Genomic DNA, 14,011 nt, shown 5'->3' with positions numbered 1-14,011 from the left:
CCCTCACCTCTCGCCCCGAGGGGCGAGCGCGGCGGGTCAGGCCGCTGGGCCCGTCGCCATGGCAACGGGCGAGCTACGGCGTGCCACGAGGGACAAAAAGTTTTGGGCGCGTTTCGCCGCAGCGCTCCGTTCCCTTTCCCCACCCCCCCCACCCCCCGCCCGCCCTGCCTTGTGTTTGGTCTATTTTCCGCTGTTTGAGACGGTTTTCCCCATTGCCGGGCCCTCAGGTGCTGGCGAGCGGTGCCCGCAGCACAAGGAAGGCTTTATGGGCCGCGCACAGCGGCTGCTTTGTGCAGGGACACGCCTCGGGCGCCTGTCCCCACCGGCCCTCCTCGCTCCTAGGCCCCGTGCAGAGCTCAGAGCCTTTGCCTTCCATGTGGCTGTGGGGTGAGGGTCAAAAAGCCTTTGGCCCCGGCCTGGCTGGGAGCCCCGCTGCCCCCTCCATGTTGCTGGTGGGCGTGGGGCCTGTCCGTGGGCCTGAGCAGGAGCTTTTGGGGCCCAAAAGATGCTCATCACCGAGTGAGGACACCCTTCTTGCAGGCACTTTTCTTTTATTGGGTGTGTATGAGGTGTGAAGAGGCACGGTGGGCTGTAGCCCCCAGCACGGCCTCTTGGTTCCTCCTGGCAGCATTGGCAGTGGGCAGGGGGCCACCTGTTATGCTCTAACAGCCATGAGCAAGCACGAGGAATCCTAGAATCTCATAGCATCTCCCGAGTTGAGAGGACCCGCTGAGGCCAACTCCAAGAAATGGCTCTAATGGGACGAGGGTCACCACGCTGATCCCACTCCGTCACTCCCCAGGACAGAGCCACATCTGCCTCCGGCAGAGCTGCATCTCAGAACTCGTACTGGGACACAAAAGCCGTGACCTTGAAGATGTGCTTGCCCAGCAGCGCCTTGCGGGAGAACTCGCTCATCTCCAGCTCCACCTCCAGCGTGGCTGGCCCCACCACCGGGCTGGTGAGCACCAGCTCTCCCGTCTGCCGGTCGGAGCGCCGCACGGTGAAGACGCCCTGGCCACGGCCACCAGTGATGGCGAAGCGCAGGCTGTCACCCACGAAACGGGTGGTGGACATCTTGAAGAGGACGCGGGGCACGGTGCGGTTGGCCTGGAGCGGCAGGTAGTGGAAGGAGATGGAGGTGGCGGCCAGGCGGCAGGCTCGGCTGTCCGTGGGGCACGGGTTTCTCTCGCACTGGCTGCCAGGAGGCAAGGGAAACCACCACTCATAGGATCATAGAATGGTTTGAGTTGGAAGGGACCTTAAGGGCCATCTGCTCCCAGTCCCTGCAGTGAGCACCCACAGCTCCGTCAGTGCTCAGAGCCCCGTTCCCCGACCTTGGCTGTCTGCAGGGCCGCCTCTCTGGGCAGGCAGGCACAGAGCAGAGGGGCAGATCCCCTCTCTGCCCTGATGGCTGTGCTGCTTTAGATGCAGCCCAGGGATGCGAGGGCATGTTGCTGCCACACATCCAGCTGCCACCCAGCAGTACCCCCAGGTCCTTTTTGGCAGGGCTGTGCTCTATCCTTTTGTCCTTCAGCTTGTAGCATTAGTGGGGTTTGCTACGACCCAGGTGCAAGACTTTGCACGTGGTTTTGTTGAACCTCATGAAGTTCTCCCGGACCCCCTGTGGCATTTGGCTCTTGGAGAACAGATTGCCTGCTTGCTAACAAGCTTATGGAGACCACCAACCACACTCAGCACCTCCAGCCTCACGTTCTGTGATGGAGCAACCCAAGGAGGCCACATCCAAGCATGCCCAGCCCTGGAGAGGTGTCCCTGGGCTGGGCAAGGGATCTGGATGCCACTCAGAGCTGGGATGTTTCTCTGCTTGGGTTGCTGCAAGAGCTGTGCCAGGACAGGGGGAAGGAGCCAGTGGTGTACAAAGCGGTTCAGTCTCATGAGCAGCACTGGGGGAGCGGGTTGCATGCTGGATTGCAGCCAGAGGCACCACATAAATGTACAGAGGAGGGGAAATGGCGTCGTCCCCCCCCCCAGGTCCTGGGCACTGACACTGTTGACATTTGATTAAAGCTCTAGCAAAGCCAACCTGGAGCACGGCTCCCGGATAGAGGTGCTTTGCTGTGGCTGCAGCCCTGAGCACTGTGCAGTGCCTGCATAAAGCTCCCTTGTATTTTGGTGCTCCCGCCCGCTCCCGCAGCCACCAGCATCCCGAAGCCTTTGGCAAGGGGCATCCTGCAGCACGCCAAGCACGCTCCGTGTGACAATTTGCTGCCAGCACTCTCCTTGCTGCCCCTGGGTGCTGTGATACAGCACGTGTAGGGCCCATCTCCTCCCAAGGTGATGGCACAATACTCACAAGCTGGAGGTCTTGACGTAGCTGGTGTTGTGGCGTGGTGGGGGGCACTTGGGGTGCACGCAGCGGTGGCCCCCGAAAGTGTTGATGCAGAGCTCGCCCTGGGTGCAGTTGTGCTGGCTCCCAGCACACTCATCCATGTCTGCAGTGGCAAAAATGGGGTGAGTGGGGCTGGCCCTCCTCCCAGCCGTGCAGCATGCACGGGGTGCTTGGCATCCCTCCTCTTACCCTCACAGGTGTTGAGGTCGGCATGGAGCACGTAGCCCGGCGGGCAGAGGCAGCGGTAGGAGCCGGGGAGGTTGAGGCAGTCGTGGAGGCAGATCCGGGTCTGGGGGTTAGGCTGGAAAAGCTGGCACTCATCCACATCTGGGGAGGCACGGCGGGGGTGGATGGGGGCTGAGGTGCCCCGTCCCACTGCGCCTCATCCCTCCTCACGCCTCGTACCTTGGCAAACACCTCCCGCTCGCATCTGGAAGCCGGTATCGCAGCTGCAGTGCCGTGAGCCCGGGCGGCCCTCAGCACAGCGGGGCTGGCGGCTGAAGGATGAGTTGCTCAGCGTCACCCAGTCTGCAGGAAGGACGTGGGGTCACCAGTGGGGGAGGATGAGATGGTCGCAGCGTGGCCCTGCAAGCAATCCATCCTCCTCCTCTCCAGGGATGTACGCCCAAAGCCGAGCCTCTGCCGAGCTCAGGGTGGGTTTGAGGGCACCTACAGGCATAGACGGGGCTCTGGCAGCTGGCTCCTGACCAGCCCCGTGGGCACAAGCACGTGTAGCTCTGGTTGCCATCCACGCAGGTCCCACCGTTGGCACACGGGTTGCTGGAACAGTCATCGATACCTGGCGAGAAAGAGCTCATCAATACCACGAGACCAGGGGCAGGGAAAGCCAGTTCCTGCCTCTTCCTGCCACCCCCCCCTGCTGCGGGGGACACAGGGTTGCTCCCTGTGCCGTCCCCTGACCCCGAGCCCGGGGCACTTCACTTCTGCAGAAGGGCTGGGTGCCGCTCCAGGTGCGGTCTCGCCGGCAGGTTCGCGTCTCCGAGCCCACCAGCTGAAATCCAGCGTCGCAGATGAAGTGAACATCGTGGCCCGGCCGTGTAACCCGGCCCAGCTTCCTCCCGTTCAGGGGCACTGCCAGCTGCGGGCAGGTGTCTGTGGACGGACAGAAGGACGTGGCTGAGGACGGGAGCCGGCCCCCGTCCCTGGGTTGGAGCTGGGGAGCTGGGGATGCCGAGCGTTACCGTTGCGTTTGCCAGCGAGCCTCTGGATGCGGCTGTGCAGCACTGAGAGCTGCTTCTTGAGGCTGCGTGTGCCCTGGAGGTGGGCGGCCTCCTGTGCCGACAGCAGCTTCTGCATCTGCCGCACGGTGCTGAGCGCCTGCTGGTGGCTCAGGCACTCCTGGGGGAACACAGGGCCCTCCCCATCACCTGCTGGGTTGTGCTGTGATGCTCTGGGCTCATCCCTTGGAATCCCATCTGCCTTTGCTTCTGCATCCGCGCCAACCTCAGCCCCTCTGCCTGCTCCTGTATCAGCACCTGAGGTGCCTGAACGCCCCCAGGTGGCTCTAGCACCCTCCCCGATAAGGAAGGGCCCCACAACAGCCTTTGTCCATGGGCAGCCCCACGGGTGACCCAGCCATGCCCACCTCAGGCACGGGGTCCTTACCTGAGCGCTGCCAAGGGACAGCTGCAGGATGCACAGGGCCACCCAGCCTGGCAGCAGGACGAGCATCACGGCAGGGCTGGCTGCAAGGACAGGACACCACTATTCCATCCCACCCCCCTTCACAGCCCCACTGGGGTGGAACCAAGGTGGTGTCCCCTTCCCTACCCCAAGCTCTTGCAGCCGCATCCCCCAGAGACCCCCAGCACTGCCCCACATCCCACCATGCAGCAACATGTCACTGTACCCACCATGTGACATCGCTCCACGGCCGCCCGTACCCACAGACCTGCTTGATTTCAGGGGCTCCAGGACGTGCCCCAAGCTCCCAGCCCAGCTCAACCTCCTTCAGTCACTCGCTCGCAGCCTGCTCCTCCGCTCACCGGGACTTAATGTGTGTGTGTGTGTGCATGCCTGAGTGTTTGTTGGTTTTTCCCCTGCTCGAGCCATAGGAAAGTTTCCCCTTGGCACCCGCGCTGGCCTCTCCCTTCCCTCTCCTCAGATCAGAGGGTTTGGGGCCTTTTATGTCACACAGGCAGCAGATGCCGGCTTTCCCCGCGGCCACCGCTTACCGCTGCTCACATGGGATGGCCGGGGCCAGGCGGCGGCTGTCACCGTGCTCACAGCCTCACCGATGCACAGTGCACGTGGCACAACGGGATGGGGCTGATCCGGAGCATCCGTCGAGCACGGGGAGGGCTCTTGGGACAAGAGGTGGCTTTGGGGTCTGCACTGGGTGGGGGGTAGCTGGGCTGCATTGCAGTCTGGGGTTGGGTTAGAGTCAGGGTCTGCACTGATGTTAGGGTGAGGGAGGCTCCTGGACTGCCCCACAAGGGATGCTCCAGCATTCCCCTGCAGGAAACCCGTGGGCTACACTGACCTTCCGTTTTGGGGACTCACACGTTGCCCCGTGCCAAGGGACCCCCAGAGCTGGGACAGAGCACTCAAAGCAGAAGGGGTTCCGGGCCCCCTGCCCAACCCCGAGCATCCCTCCCGCCGCCCCCACCTCATATCCGCGTTGCCCAGCTCGCTGGAGCGGGAATTTGGCCGTGTGCCCACGGATCCCTCCCCTCCCCCCAACACCCCCCCCCTCCCCCCCCCCCCCGGCAGTGTGCATTACCTCCCCGGCATGTTTAATTCATGGAGCAGGAGGAAAGCAGGCGGCGGGGCTGGGGGGTGATGCCCAGTCCCTGCGATCCCGACCCCACTGCGGTGGCAGTGCTGGGACCGTGGGGCCCCCCGAGCTGTCTCCACCGCCTGCGACTGTTTTGACAGAGCTATTACTCACCCGTCAACCTTTTGTTCAAGCTGACCAGCAGCGCCTGTCTGAAGTCCTGAATAGGATCAAATCTTGGAAGCAGACACGCAGGCACGCAGGACTGGCTCGTCCCTCCCCAAATCCTCCTTTCTCTCTCCAGTCCTCCCTTTGGTGAGCATGGAGGACGGTGGGGGTCTGGCTGGCTGGCTCCTGGTGCTGCTGGCCTGCCTGGCCTGGAGGGTGGGTGAGTCGGAGAAGCTCTCCCCACTGGCTCCGGGACCCCGAGGTAATGGGAAGAGGGGACGGGAAGGGCTTTGTGCTCACATCGGGGCTAAGAGAAGCTCAGGGAGCCCTGGGCATCATTCCCAAAGGGTGTGGATGTTCCCCTGCTCTGTGCTTAAACAGGTGCTCCCCGGGCAGGCAGGGGGCTGGGGTGGTGATGGGGTTGTGGGGCTGGTGACGGGGACGTGGGGCTGGAGATGGGTTCCGGGCTGGTGATGGGAGCTCCGGGCTGGTGACAAGTGCAAGCACGATGAAGACGGTGCTGTGCCGGACCCCCCCCCCACCTCCCCCTCCGGGGATCGGGTGCATTCCTGGCGGTCTCTGCTACCCCCCAGCCCCTGTCCCCTTTGTACTCCCGTCCCAGAGCACTTCCTTCACTCCCCTCCGGTCTCCATGGAGACCCGGGTGCCTTCCCACATCCCAGGCTGCCGCGTGGGACTGGCCAGCCGCTCGGCCCCATCCCCAACCCCTGCTGCCCCTTGCCCTCCGCAGCTCTCAGCGGGAAGGAGACATTCCTGGTGCTCTCACTGCACAACAAGCTGAGGAGCAAAGTGCAGCCACCCGCAGCCAACATGCAGAAGTTGGTGAGTGCCCTGCCCCTGTCACACCCCACATGCACCAAGGACTGGTCCTCCGAGATCCCCAACATTTTATGGTGGCCCTCTGATACCTCAGTGCTTGCCCAAAGTCCCCTCATGGTCACCAGCCACCTCCTGGTTGTCCTCAGACATCTTCTGGTGGCTCCCCATCATCTCCTCACTGCTGTCCAACATTCCCTGGTGGTCCACAGTCATCTCCCGATGGTTACCCAGCATCCTTTGGTGGTCTCCCAATAGCCCCCAACCACTGCCCGTTGGTCCTCACTCATGTCACGTTGTTTCCAGTCATCTCCCGATGGTTTCTCAGCATCCTCCCTGGGGGTCCCCAGTCATCCCCTTGTGGTTCTCACTAATGGTGATCAATCACATCCTAGTGGTCCCCAGTCATCTGCAGATCCCAAGTAAACCCTGGTGGTTCCCAAACATCTTCTGGTAGCCCAACACCCTGTGGTGGACACCACTCTGGACACCCCAACCATCCCCTGCGTGCCTCCCCAACCTCCCATCGCCCACCAGTGCCCCCAGCCCGGTGTCCCAGCAGGAGTGGAGCGAGGAGCTGGCAGAGCTGGCAGTAGCACGGGTGGCAGGCTGCCTGGCGGGCCCTGCTCCTCCACCGGCCCCACAGCTGGGCTGGAGCGAGGCCTTGCTGCCCGTGGGCGCCGGGGGCTTCGTGGAGCTGCTGGAGCGCTGGTTCGCCGAGGGCCGACGCTACGACTACGGGGCGGCACGCTGCACCGGTAACACCACCTGCAGCCATTACACACAGGTGGGGTGGGGACACAGGGGACAGGTGGGCGGCACGAGGTGGCCGAGGGTGATGGCACGCGTGTCCCGTAGCTGGTGTGGGCCACAGCGGGGCGGCTGGGCTGCGGCAGGCAGCTGTGTGCGGGGAACCGGGGCCGCAGCCAGGCCTTCGCTTGCGCCTACTCACCTGGGTAAGGGGGCGGGGCCTGGTCGAGGGGGGCGGGGCTTTTGCGGTATGTGGGGGGGGGCTGTTAAAAGCAGGGGGAACTGCGAGGTAGGCGTGGCTTCGTACTAAAGGCGGGCGGGGCTTTCGTGGGGTGGGCGGAGCGTTGTGCTAAAAGCGGGGCGGGGCGGCAGTGAGGTGGGCGTGGCTGTGTAGTGAAGTGGGCGTGGCTGTGTAGTGGAAGTGGGCGGGGAGTCTGCGGTGTGGGCGGAGCTTTGGGCTTCTAGCCGGTGGGGAGCCGCTGGGTAAGTGGGGCTTGGCGCTGCTAGTGGGCGTGGCTTTGTGATAAGAGTGGGCGGGGCGTCAGCAGCGTGGACGGGGATTTGTGCTATAAATGGGCGGAGCGGTGGGTGGGCGGGGCTACATCGAGGTGGGCGGGGTTGTGCCGAGGTGGGCGGGGCCTGAGGCCAAGCCTGGGGATGCTCTCTCCCTGGGCAGGGGTAACTGGGAGCTGGCCGGAGCTCCCATCGTCCCCTACCAGCGTGGGCCCTGGTGCTCACTGTGCACCGCCGGCCTCTCCGGCTGCTTCAAGTCCTGGGATCACGGCGGTGGGCTCTGCGGTAAGTCCCTGCAACCCCCAGCCCTCGGCCCAGCCCTACCAGCCCCCTGATGGCTGCGTGCCCCCATGTGCTTGCCCAGAGGTCCCCAGGAATCCATGCCGCATGAGCTGCAGGAACGGTGCACACCTCAACGTCAGCAGTTGCCAGTGTGTCTGTGCCCCTGGCTACACCGGGCGCTTCTGCCAAGGTGAGCAGTGCCCATGGTGCCCACGGTGGACCAGGAACAAGCTGGATGCAGGCAGCACAGGGCCTGAGTGGTCACACATGCGAGATCACAGTGCGTGTGGGGTGAGTGCAGTGCACGGGAGTGAGTGGTGCACGCGTGTGCACGATCGGTGCACCGTGCAGAGCATCCATGTGCGAGCTCAATGCAGCACATGCATGCTTGGTGCAGAGTTAGTGCAGTGCATGCATATGTGGTTGCTGCTGTGCATGCACGAGCAGAGTCGGTGCTATGTGAGCATGGTTACTGCAGTGTGTGCCATGTATGCATGCTTGGTGCAGAGCAATGCACGTGCCCGGTTGGTGCCATGCATCTGTGATCAATATTGGCCAGTGTGTGCATGGTCAGTGTGGCACATGCATTTGCTTGGCTCACGCAGTGCCTACAGCCTGCTCTGTGCACTCTGTGCATGGTGCATGTGCACGGCTGGTGTGGCACGAGGGCTGCTCACTGAAGCGTTGTGGGAAGGAGCACGGTTTCAGGGCTGGCTGCCCTGCACAGCCTAATTCCTTGCTCCTTTGGCAGTGCGGTGCAGCACGCGGTGCCTCCATGGGAAGTTCAGGCAGGAGGAGTGCTCCTGCCTCTGTGATGCTGGCTACGGCGGAGCTGAGTGCGGCAGTGAGTGGGGGCTGTGCCCGGTGGGGATTCCCTGTGCCCCAGCACCCACCTGTGCCCACCTGTGCCTGCAGCCAGGATCCCATTCCCTTTCCATGCCTGCGACGTGAGGATCGATGGTGACTGCTTCACAGTTTCCCCCGAGGCCGACACGTACTACGGGGCCAAAGCCAAGTGCCAGGTGAGCTGGGCCCTCCCAGAACACCCAGTCCAGGGCCTTCGGCACTTGGAGAGCAGAACACAGATTTGGGCTGCCTGCTGGTTCCCTGGCTTCCCTCCAGGAGAAAGGTGCTATGCTGGCCCAGATCAGGAGCCAGAAGGTGCAGGACATCCTGGCCTTCTACCTCAGCCGCCTGGAGAGCAGCAACAGGGTGATGGACACTGACTTTGACACCCGCAACTTCTGGATTGGTGAGTCCTGCGTGCTACTGAGGGGTGGTGTGGTGACAGGGCACTGGTGGACATCCCATATGTTGGCTGGAAATTACACTCCCCCAAAGGACATCCTGTCTCACTGGTGGACATCCCACCTCTTTAATGGACATCCCACCCTCTGTGATGGATATCCAACCCTTCTGATGGACATCCCACCTCCCTAATGGATGTTTCATCCCCTGTTGGACTTCCCACCCCACTAAAAAACACCTCCCCCCTTCGGCTCTCCAGGTCTCACCTACAAGACATCCAAGGCTTCGTTCCGCTGGGACACGGGCGAGCCTTCTGCCTTCACCAGCTTTGCTTTCGGGCAGCCAGACAACCAGGGGTAGGTGCCCATCTCCAGCTCCCATGGGAGACACCATGACCTCTTTGCCACCGCCCTGTCCTCCTCTCCCACTCAGATTTGGGAACTGCGTGGAGATGCAGGCAGCAGCAGCTTTCAACTGGAACGACCAGCGCTGCAAGACCCGAAACCGGTACCTCTGCCAGTTTGGTGAGCACCTGGCCGCAGCCTTCGGGTCCCCCATGTGCACAGCACTCAGCCCCACGAGCATCCTGACTCCACTTCCCATGCAGCTCAGGAGCACATCTCCCGATGGCAGCGGGACCCCTGAGCGGGCATCTCCGGGCTGAGGGACAGGACCGGCAGAGAAGGGAGAGTGCTGTGCGTCTGCATCCCAAAGCAGTGTGTCAGCATCCCAAAGCAGTGTCATCTGCTGCTCCTCGCCTTCCCCTGTCACCACCTGTGACAGCTGGTGGGGCAGGGAGAAGCCCAGCCTGGGGGTGTCCAGGTGCGTCCCCGACACAGCAAGGTGCCGAGGGGGCTTTCAGGTGACACAGACCTCGGGGCGGGGGCTGGGCGCTGCGGGCTCCTCGTCACCGGGATAATAAAGCCCTCACTCCATGTGGAAGAGCCCCTTGTCCTCTTTTCTCCCGTCTGGATCCTGGGACCTTGTGAATTCAGAAGGGGGACACGCTGAGCTTTCCCTGCTTGGGAAACTGAGGCTCGGGGCTGCCTCTGCTCATCACGCTCGCTCCCCCTCGACGGTGCGGTGGTTCGGGCCGTTCCCCCTGCCGGATCTGCGACCGCGTGGTACGGCCCGGGGAGGTGCGCTCGGGCCGGGGCCGCTCGGGCCGGGGCCGGGGCTGCGGACGGGGCCATGAGCGCTCTGAGCGGCCGGGACGGGTGGAGGTGTGAGTACGGGGATGGGGGTGCGGGTACCGGGATGGGGATGCGGGGAGCGGGCATCCGCAGCTGAGCCGTCCTCCGGGATGCTCCTGCGTTGTCCTTCTCAAGGCAGGGTACCGGGATGTCCCCACCAACCCCCAAAACAGAGATGTTCTCCCCCATGGAGGTGCTTCCCGTGACCCGTTCCCCGCTGTCTGTTCCTCCTCAGCAGAGGGATTTCCTTCAGGTTCGGGATGTCCATTCATCCCAGTGCTGAGATGCTTCCTATGTCCTGCTCCCCAGCTCCTGTCTCTCCCCGGGACAGGGATGCTCTCCAGCACTGGGATGCTCCTGCATCATCATCCCCCATCCTCATCGCTCCCCAGAACAGGGATATCCTCTGCTACTGGGATATCACCATTATCACCCAGTGCAGGGACATCCTCCCAGTACCACTGTGCCCTCGTCGCTCCCAGGACGTGGATGTCCCCTCCAGTACTGGGACACCTGGTCCCAGCCCCAGCACAGGACTGGGGTCCCAGGGGTGGTGGAGCCCCACCAGGATGGTCCCATTGACATGTCACGGGTCACTGTGGGAGCCAGCATCTACTGGCTCCCTTTGTGCCGGGCTCATGTTGCTCTGTGAAAGGGACTGAGCTGCTAGGGGATGCTGGGGACATGGGGCACCCATGGGACATCTAGACACAGTGACAGTGGTTGGGACACCCATGGGACAGCCAGGTATGGTGTCAGTGATTAAGATGCCCATAGGATATCCTGACATGTGACAATGGTGGTGATATCCATGGGACATTTGGGCACGGTGATGATGCTCACGGCCATGCTCCACGTCTCAGCCTCCCGCTGCCATCCCAGGCCTTTGAGAGCCACCACCCCGTGCTGCACTCCAGGATTTTAGCTCTTTTTGCTCTTTTTATCCCCCTATTCTTTCGTAAGTCCTTGAACACTTGAGCATTGTCATGTGGGGAATTGGATGCAGCTCCAGTCCTGCAGAAGAGGATGCTGATCTCCTACTGAGCATGGGAACTGGGAAGAAAGCAGTGGGCAGTAAGACACCTGTATCTGAGGACAGCAAAGCACATCCGGAACACCTCTGGGCTGAAGCTCCTTCAACAAGGACAGGAGCCATCCGCTGGGGCTCCTGGTGGTCAGTTTGGGTTTTGCCATTGCTCATGGCCTTGCTCTTTCTCCCTGCAGATCTGGACATGGCCAGGGAGGCCAAGTCAAGCCGGGCCAGGCTGGGCCAGAAGAGGCCACACAGCAGCAGCCTGTACCCGTGAGTGCCATCATCTAGGGGTCCCCATGAGCTGCTCCTGGGGGGTCCCTACTGAGCCCCAAACCCAGGTCTCCATCCCTGGAGTAGGTCCCCCCCCCGGCACAGGTGCCCATCCCTGGTTCCGTTCATGCTGGGTGCTGCACAACATGGCACACGGCCAAAGTTGTGCCAGGGGAGAGGTCCACGTTGGGTACTGGGAACAATTCCTTCTCTGAAGGAGCAGTGAGGCAGCGGCACAGCTGCCCAGGGAGATGGGGAGAGTCACCGTCCCTGGGGGTGTCCCAGAGCCGTGGGGATGTGGCCCTGAGGGACGTGGGCAGTGGGGTGGGCTGAGGTCAAACCTGGGGACCTGAGTGCTCTTCTCCAACCTTCACGATTGCGTGACCCAGAGTCAGCGCCAGGCTCCATCTCGTTGGAGAGCTTCTGGATGGAATTAATTGCTCTGCATGTTGCCATGGCAGTGAGGCTGCTCAGGGATGCAGTGCTGGCAGGGCAGGGACCATGGTCCCAGTTGCCACCGGCGTGCAGCAGCCGTTGCCCACCCCACGGGATGCTCTGTGGAGCAGCTCTGGGTCGTGCTGCCAAGCAGCACCAGCACATGGTGACGGGGTGACTGTGCTCCAGACACAAACCCCCATCGCAGAGCCTGCTCCGGGGATGGGGACGTACAGCAGGAGGGCATCCCTGCCTGCAGTGCTGCAGCTGCTGACCTGCTGTCCTCCATCCCCTCCTGCAGCAGTACCTGCGACCTGGACTACAACCTCTACAGGGATGACTTCCCGTACCGGTGAGGCATGACACGGGGGTCCTGGCATCGCTTTCCCCCACTTCTGCCCCAGGAGAGCACCCTTAGCGGGGCCACGTGACCTCAGGGATGGAGTAACCGGGGCGTGGGCGCCTTTTTGTCCCCCCGCAGGGTGTATGAGTACCAGAAGATCCCACCCCTCATTAACCGCATCCCCGTCAAGGTCAGGAGAACGCACACAAGAGCAGGAGGCACAAGCAGCCCCAGCCCCCAGCACGGGGTGCGGAGCAGCACCAGCTCCACGGGGACACGGACGAAATGTGAGTGGGATGCGGCAGCCCCGGCTACCCGCAGGGTGCTGGGTGCCCATCCCACAGGACACTGAGGGCTCCGGTCCCGCAGTGAGAGCCGAGGAGCTGCACTCCATCAAGGGGGAGCTGAGCCAGATCAAGGCACGGGTGGACAGCCTGCTGGAGAGCCTGGAGCGCATGGACCAGCGCAGGGAGCGGCTCTCGGGTGAGGGATGCTGCAATGCGCGGCGTGCCCAGACCCCCCCATTCCCTCGTCCCCTTTGGGTGCTCCGTGTGGGCACCCTGAGCCCCTGCTGTCCCTGTAGGGTGCAAGGAGAGTGAGAAGAAGAGGGCGGAGGTGGGCTCAGCATCACCAGCCCCTCTGGGAGAGGGCTCCCGGGGCAAGGAGGGGAGCGGAGGGGACGGGCGCAGCGATCTGCACAACGTGGACAGCACCGAGGAGAGCACGGACACGGAGGAGACGGTAAGGAGAGGCCCGGCTGCCTGCCGGTGTTGTGCCAGAACCGGGCTCTGGGTGCAGCCCCGCGTTTCCCTTTGCAGATGAAGGCGCACACCTCGGACCCCGAGGGGAGCCAGTAGTGGGGTGCCCTGCAGCTCCGGACCCATCTCTGTGCCCCCTTTGGAGGCTCCAGGCTGGTGCCCTGAGCCCGCTCACAGCACTCATGTCCCCACCAGCAGTGCCAGTGGCCCCGTGCCCTGCGCTGGCCAGCTGCGGTGAGAGAAGTCTTTGTGTTTGAGTGCGCATTGTTCTTTTTATTCCTCCTGTTTTGCAGTGTAAGTACACGGGGAGGGAGCGTGGGGGGGGGGGGGCAGAAGCTCCACACCCCAAAGGAGCATAAGCCCAGAGACCTGCGTGCCCCCACTCCTCACCTCCCCGGTGGGTAAAGCATCCCACTGACCCACGGGTCACACCCAACCCCTCCATCCCACGAGCACGACACGGGCCGGACCCCTGCCCCACACAGGATAAAGCCACAGCCCTATCCCAGCAGGGCCATGGCGAGGACACGGGGCACACAGTGGTGTGGTGCTCAGCCCCCACTCACCAGTGGGTTTCTCTTAATGGCGTCCTAAGGACTCTGCTCTTTGCCACCATAGCACGGAGCCCCCTTGGCTACCTCTGCCCAGGGAAGTCGTGCCTCTGTCCCTCTCCCTGTGTGTCTGTATCCCCCGTTTCGAGGCCATCCTTCTCTCGCTGGTGGGAAGTTGTCCTGTATTTCTAATTTGCTCCGGCAAAAGAGTGTACTGTGCTGGAAAGGAAATAAATAATCACCATTTGTATTCCTTTGGTTATTCAGCACTGAGATGGTTTCTGAGCGCTTCAGGTTGTACACCCAGTGGTGGTGTTTGAATGGGGCCAGCCCCCGGGTCCAGCCCTCCCCCCCCAGAATCCCACTGGGGTTTGTGGGGACCCCAGCAGCCCCAGGTGGGCAGAACTCACCAGGAAAAAACAAAAGAAACAAACAAACCCATTTTATTGTACAAACCCCAACCAACACAAACAAAGCACGGCTTTCTGACAGCCTGGAGCACCACTGGCAGCAGTCACTGAGGTCTGCGGTCCCGCGACGT

The 14,011-nt window shown here is 62.8% G+C and overlaps 3 protein-coding genes across 3 annotated transcripts; 2 read left to right on the top strand and 1 right to left on the bottom strand.

Annotated features, from left to right (window-relative positions):
• Positions 1-554: 554 nt before the first annotated feature.
• Positions 555-4,045, bottom strand: LOC136047213 (fibulin-7-like). Its single transcript, XM_065734266.1, has 8 exons — positions 3,980-4,045; positions 3,556-3,712; positions 3,296-3,466; positions 3,027-3,152; positions 2,759-2,881; positions 2,543-2,680; positions 2,318-2,456; positions 555-1,198 (listed from the first exon to the last, which is right to left on the bottom strand). Exons 1-8 carry the CDS (start codon positions 4,043-4,045, stop codon positions 838-840), a joined length of 1,281 nt encoding a protein of 426 aa, XP_065590338.1. The 3' UTR covers positions 555-837.
• A 1,366-nt stretch (positions 4,046-5,411) lies between these two features.
• On the top strand, positions 5,412-9,532 carry LOC136047158 (C-type lectin domain family 18 member A-like). Its single transcript, XM_065734209.1, has 12 exons — positions 5,412-5,520; positions 6,009-6,100; positions 6,657-6,881; positions 6,953-7,050; positions 7,521-7,642; positions 7,722-7,829; positions 8,391-8,483; positions 8,555-8,661; positions 8,762-8,891; positions 9,147-9,243; positions 9,320-9,411; positions 9,495-9,532. The coding sequence occupies exons 1-12, from the start codon at positions 5,412-5,414 to the stop codon at positions 9,530-9,532; spliced, it is 1,311 nt and encodes a 436-aa protein (XP_065590281.1).
• A 515-nt stretch (positions 9,533-10,047) lies between these two features.
• LOC136047212 (RNA-binding Raly-like protein) lies at positions 10,048-13,164 on the top strand. Its single transcript, XM_065734265.1, has 7 exons — positions 10,048-10,112; positions 11,305-11,383; positions 12,120-12,170; positions 12,300-12,448; positions 12,531-12,644; positions 12,745-12,902; positions 12,980-13,164. The coding sequence occupies exons 1-7, from the start codon at positions 10,079-10,081 to the stop codon at positions 13,016-13,018; spliced, it is 624 nt and encodes a 207-aa protein (XP_065590337.1). The 5' UTR covers positions 10,048-10,078; the 3' UTR covers positions 13,019-13,164.
• Positions 13,165-14,011: the final 847 nt, after the last annotated feature.

The sequence above is a fragment of the Cyrtonyx montezumae genome, unplaced genomic scaffold (assembly GCF_038088225.1).
Source record: "Cyrtonyx montezumae isolate F1298 unplaced genomic scaffold, pur_monq_1.0 scaffold_17, whole genome shotgun sequence".
Lineage (NCBI taxonomy): Eukaryota > Metazoa > Chordata > Aves > Galliformes > Odontophoridae > Cyrtonyx > Cyrtonyx montezumae.
The sequence above is the reverse complement of the archived record's forward strand: the minus strand, read 5'-3'. Positions and strand labels throughout refer to the sequence as shown.

Bases quoted from the DNA above. Each gene is read 5' to 3' on its own strand.
- LOC136047212 (XM_065734265.1), top strand. From the start codon at position 10,079: ATGAGCGCTCTGAGCGGCCGGGACGGGTGGAGGT. The intron at 12,171-12,299 runs GTGAGGCATGAC...GTCCCCCCGCAG, and splicing joins AGGGATGACTTCCCGTACCG to GGTGTATGAGTACCAGAAGA. The intron at 12,449-12,530 runs GTGAGTGGGATG...CCGGTCCCGCAG, and splicing joins CACGGGGACACGGACGAAAT to TGAGAGCCGAGGAGCTGCAC.
- LOC136047158 (XM_065734209.1), top strand. From the start codon at position 5,412: ATGGAGGACGGTGGGGGTCTGGCTGGCTGGCTCCTGGTGCTGCTGGCC. The intron at 8,484-8,554 runs GTGAGTGGGGGC...CTGTGCCTGCAG, and splicing joins CGGCGGAGCTGAGTGCGGCA to CCAGGATCCCATTCCCTTTC. The intron at 8,892-9,146 runs GTGAGTCCTGCG...TCGGCTCTCCAG, and splicing joins CACCCGCAACTTCTGGATTG to GTCTCACCTACAAGACATCC.
- LOC136047213 (XM_065734266.1), bottom strand. From the start codon at position 4,045: ATGCTCGTCCTGCTGCCAGGCTGGGTGGCCCTGTGCATCCTGCAGCTG. The intron at 3,153-3,295 runs GTGAAGTGCCCC...CTTTCTCGCCAG, and splicing joins CACCCAGCCCTTCTGCAGAA to GTATCGATGACTGTTCCAGC. The intron at 2,457-2,542 runs GTAAGAGGAGGG...TTGCCACTGCAG, and splicing joins CGACCTCAACACCTGTGAGG to ACATGGATGAGTGTGCTGGG.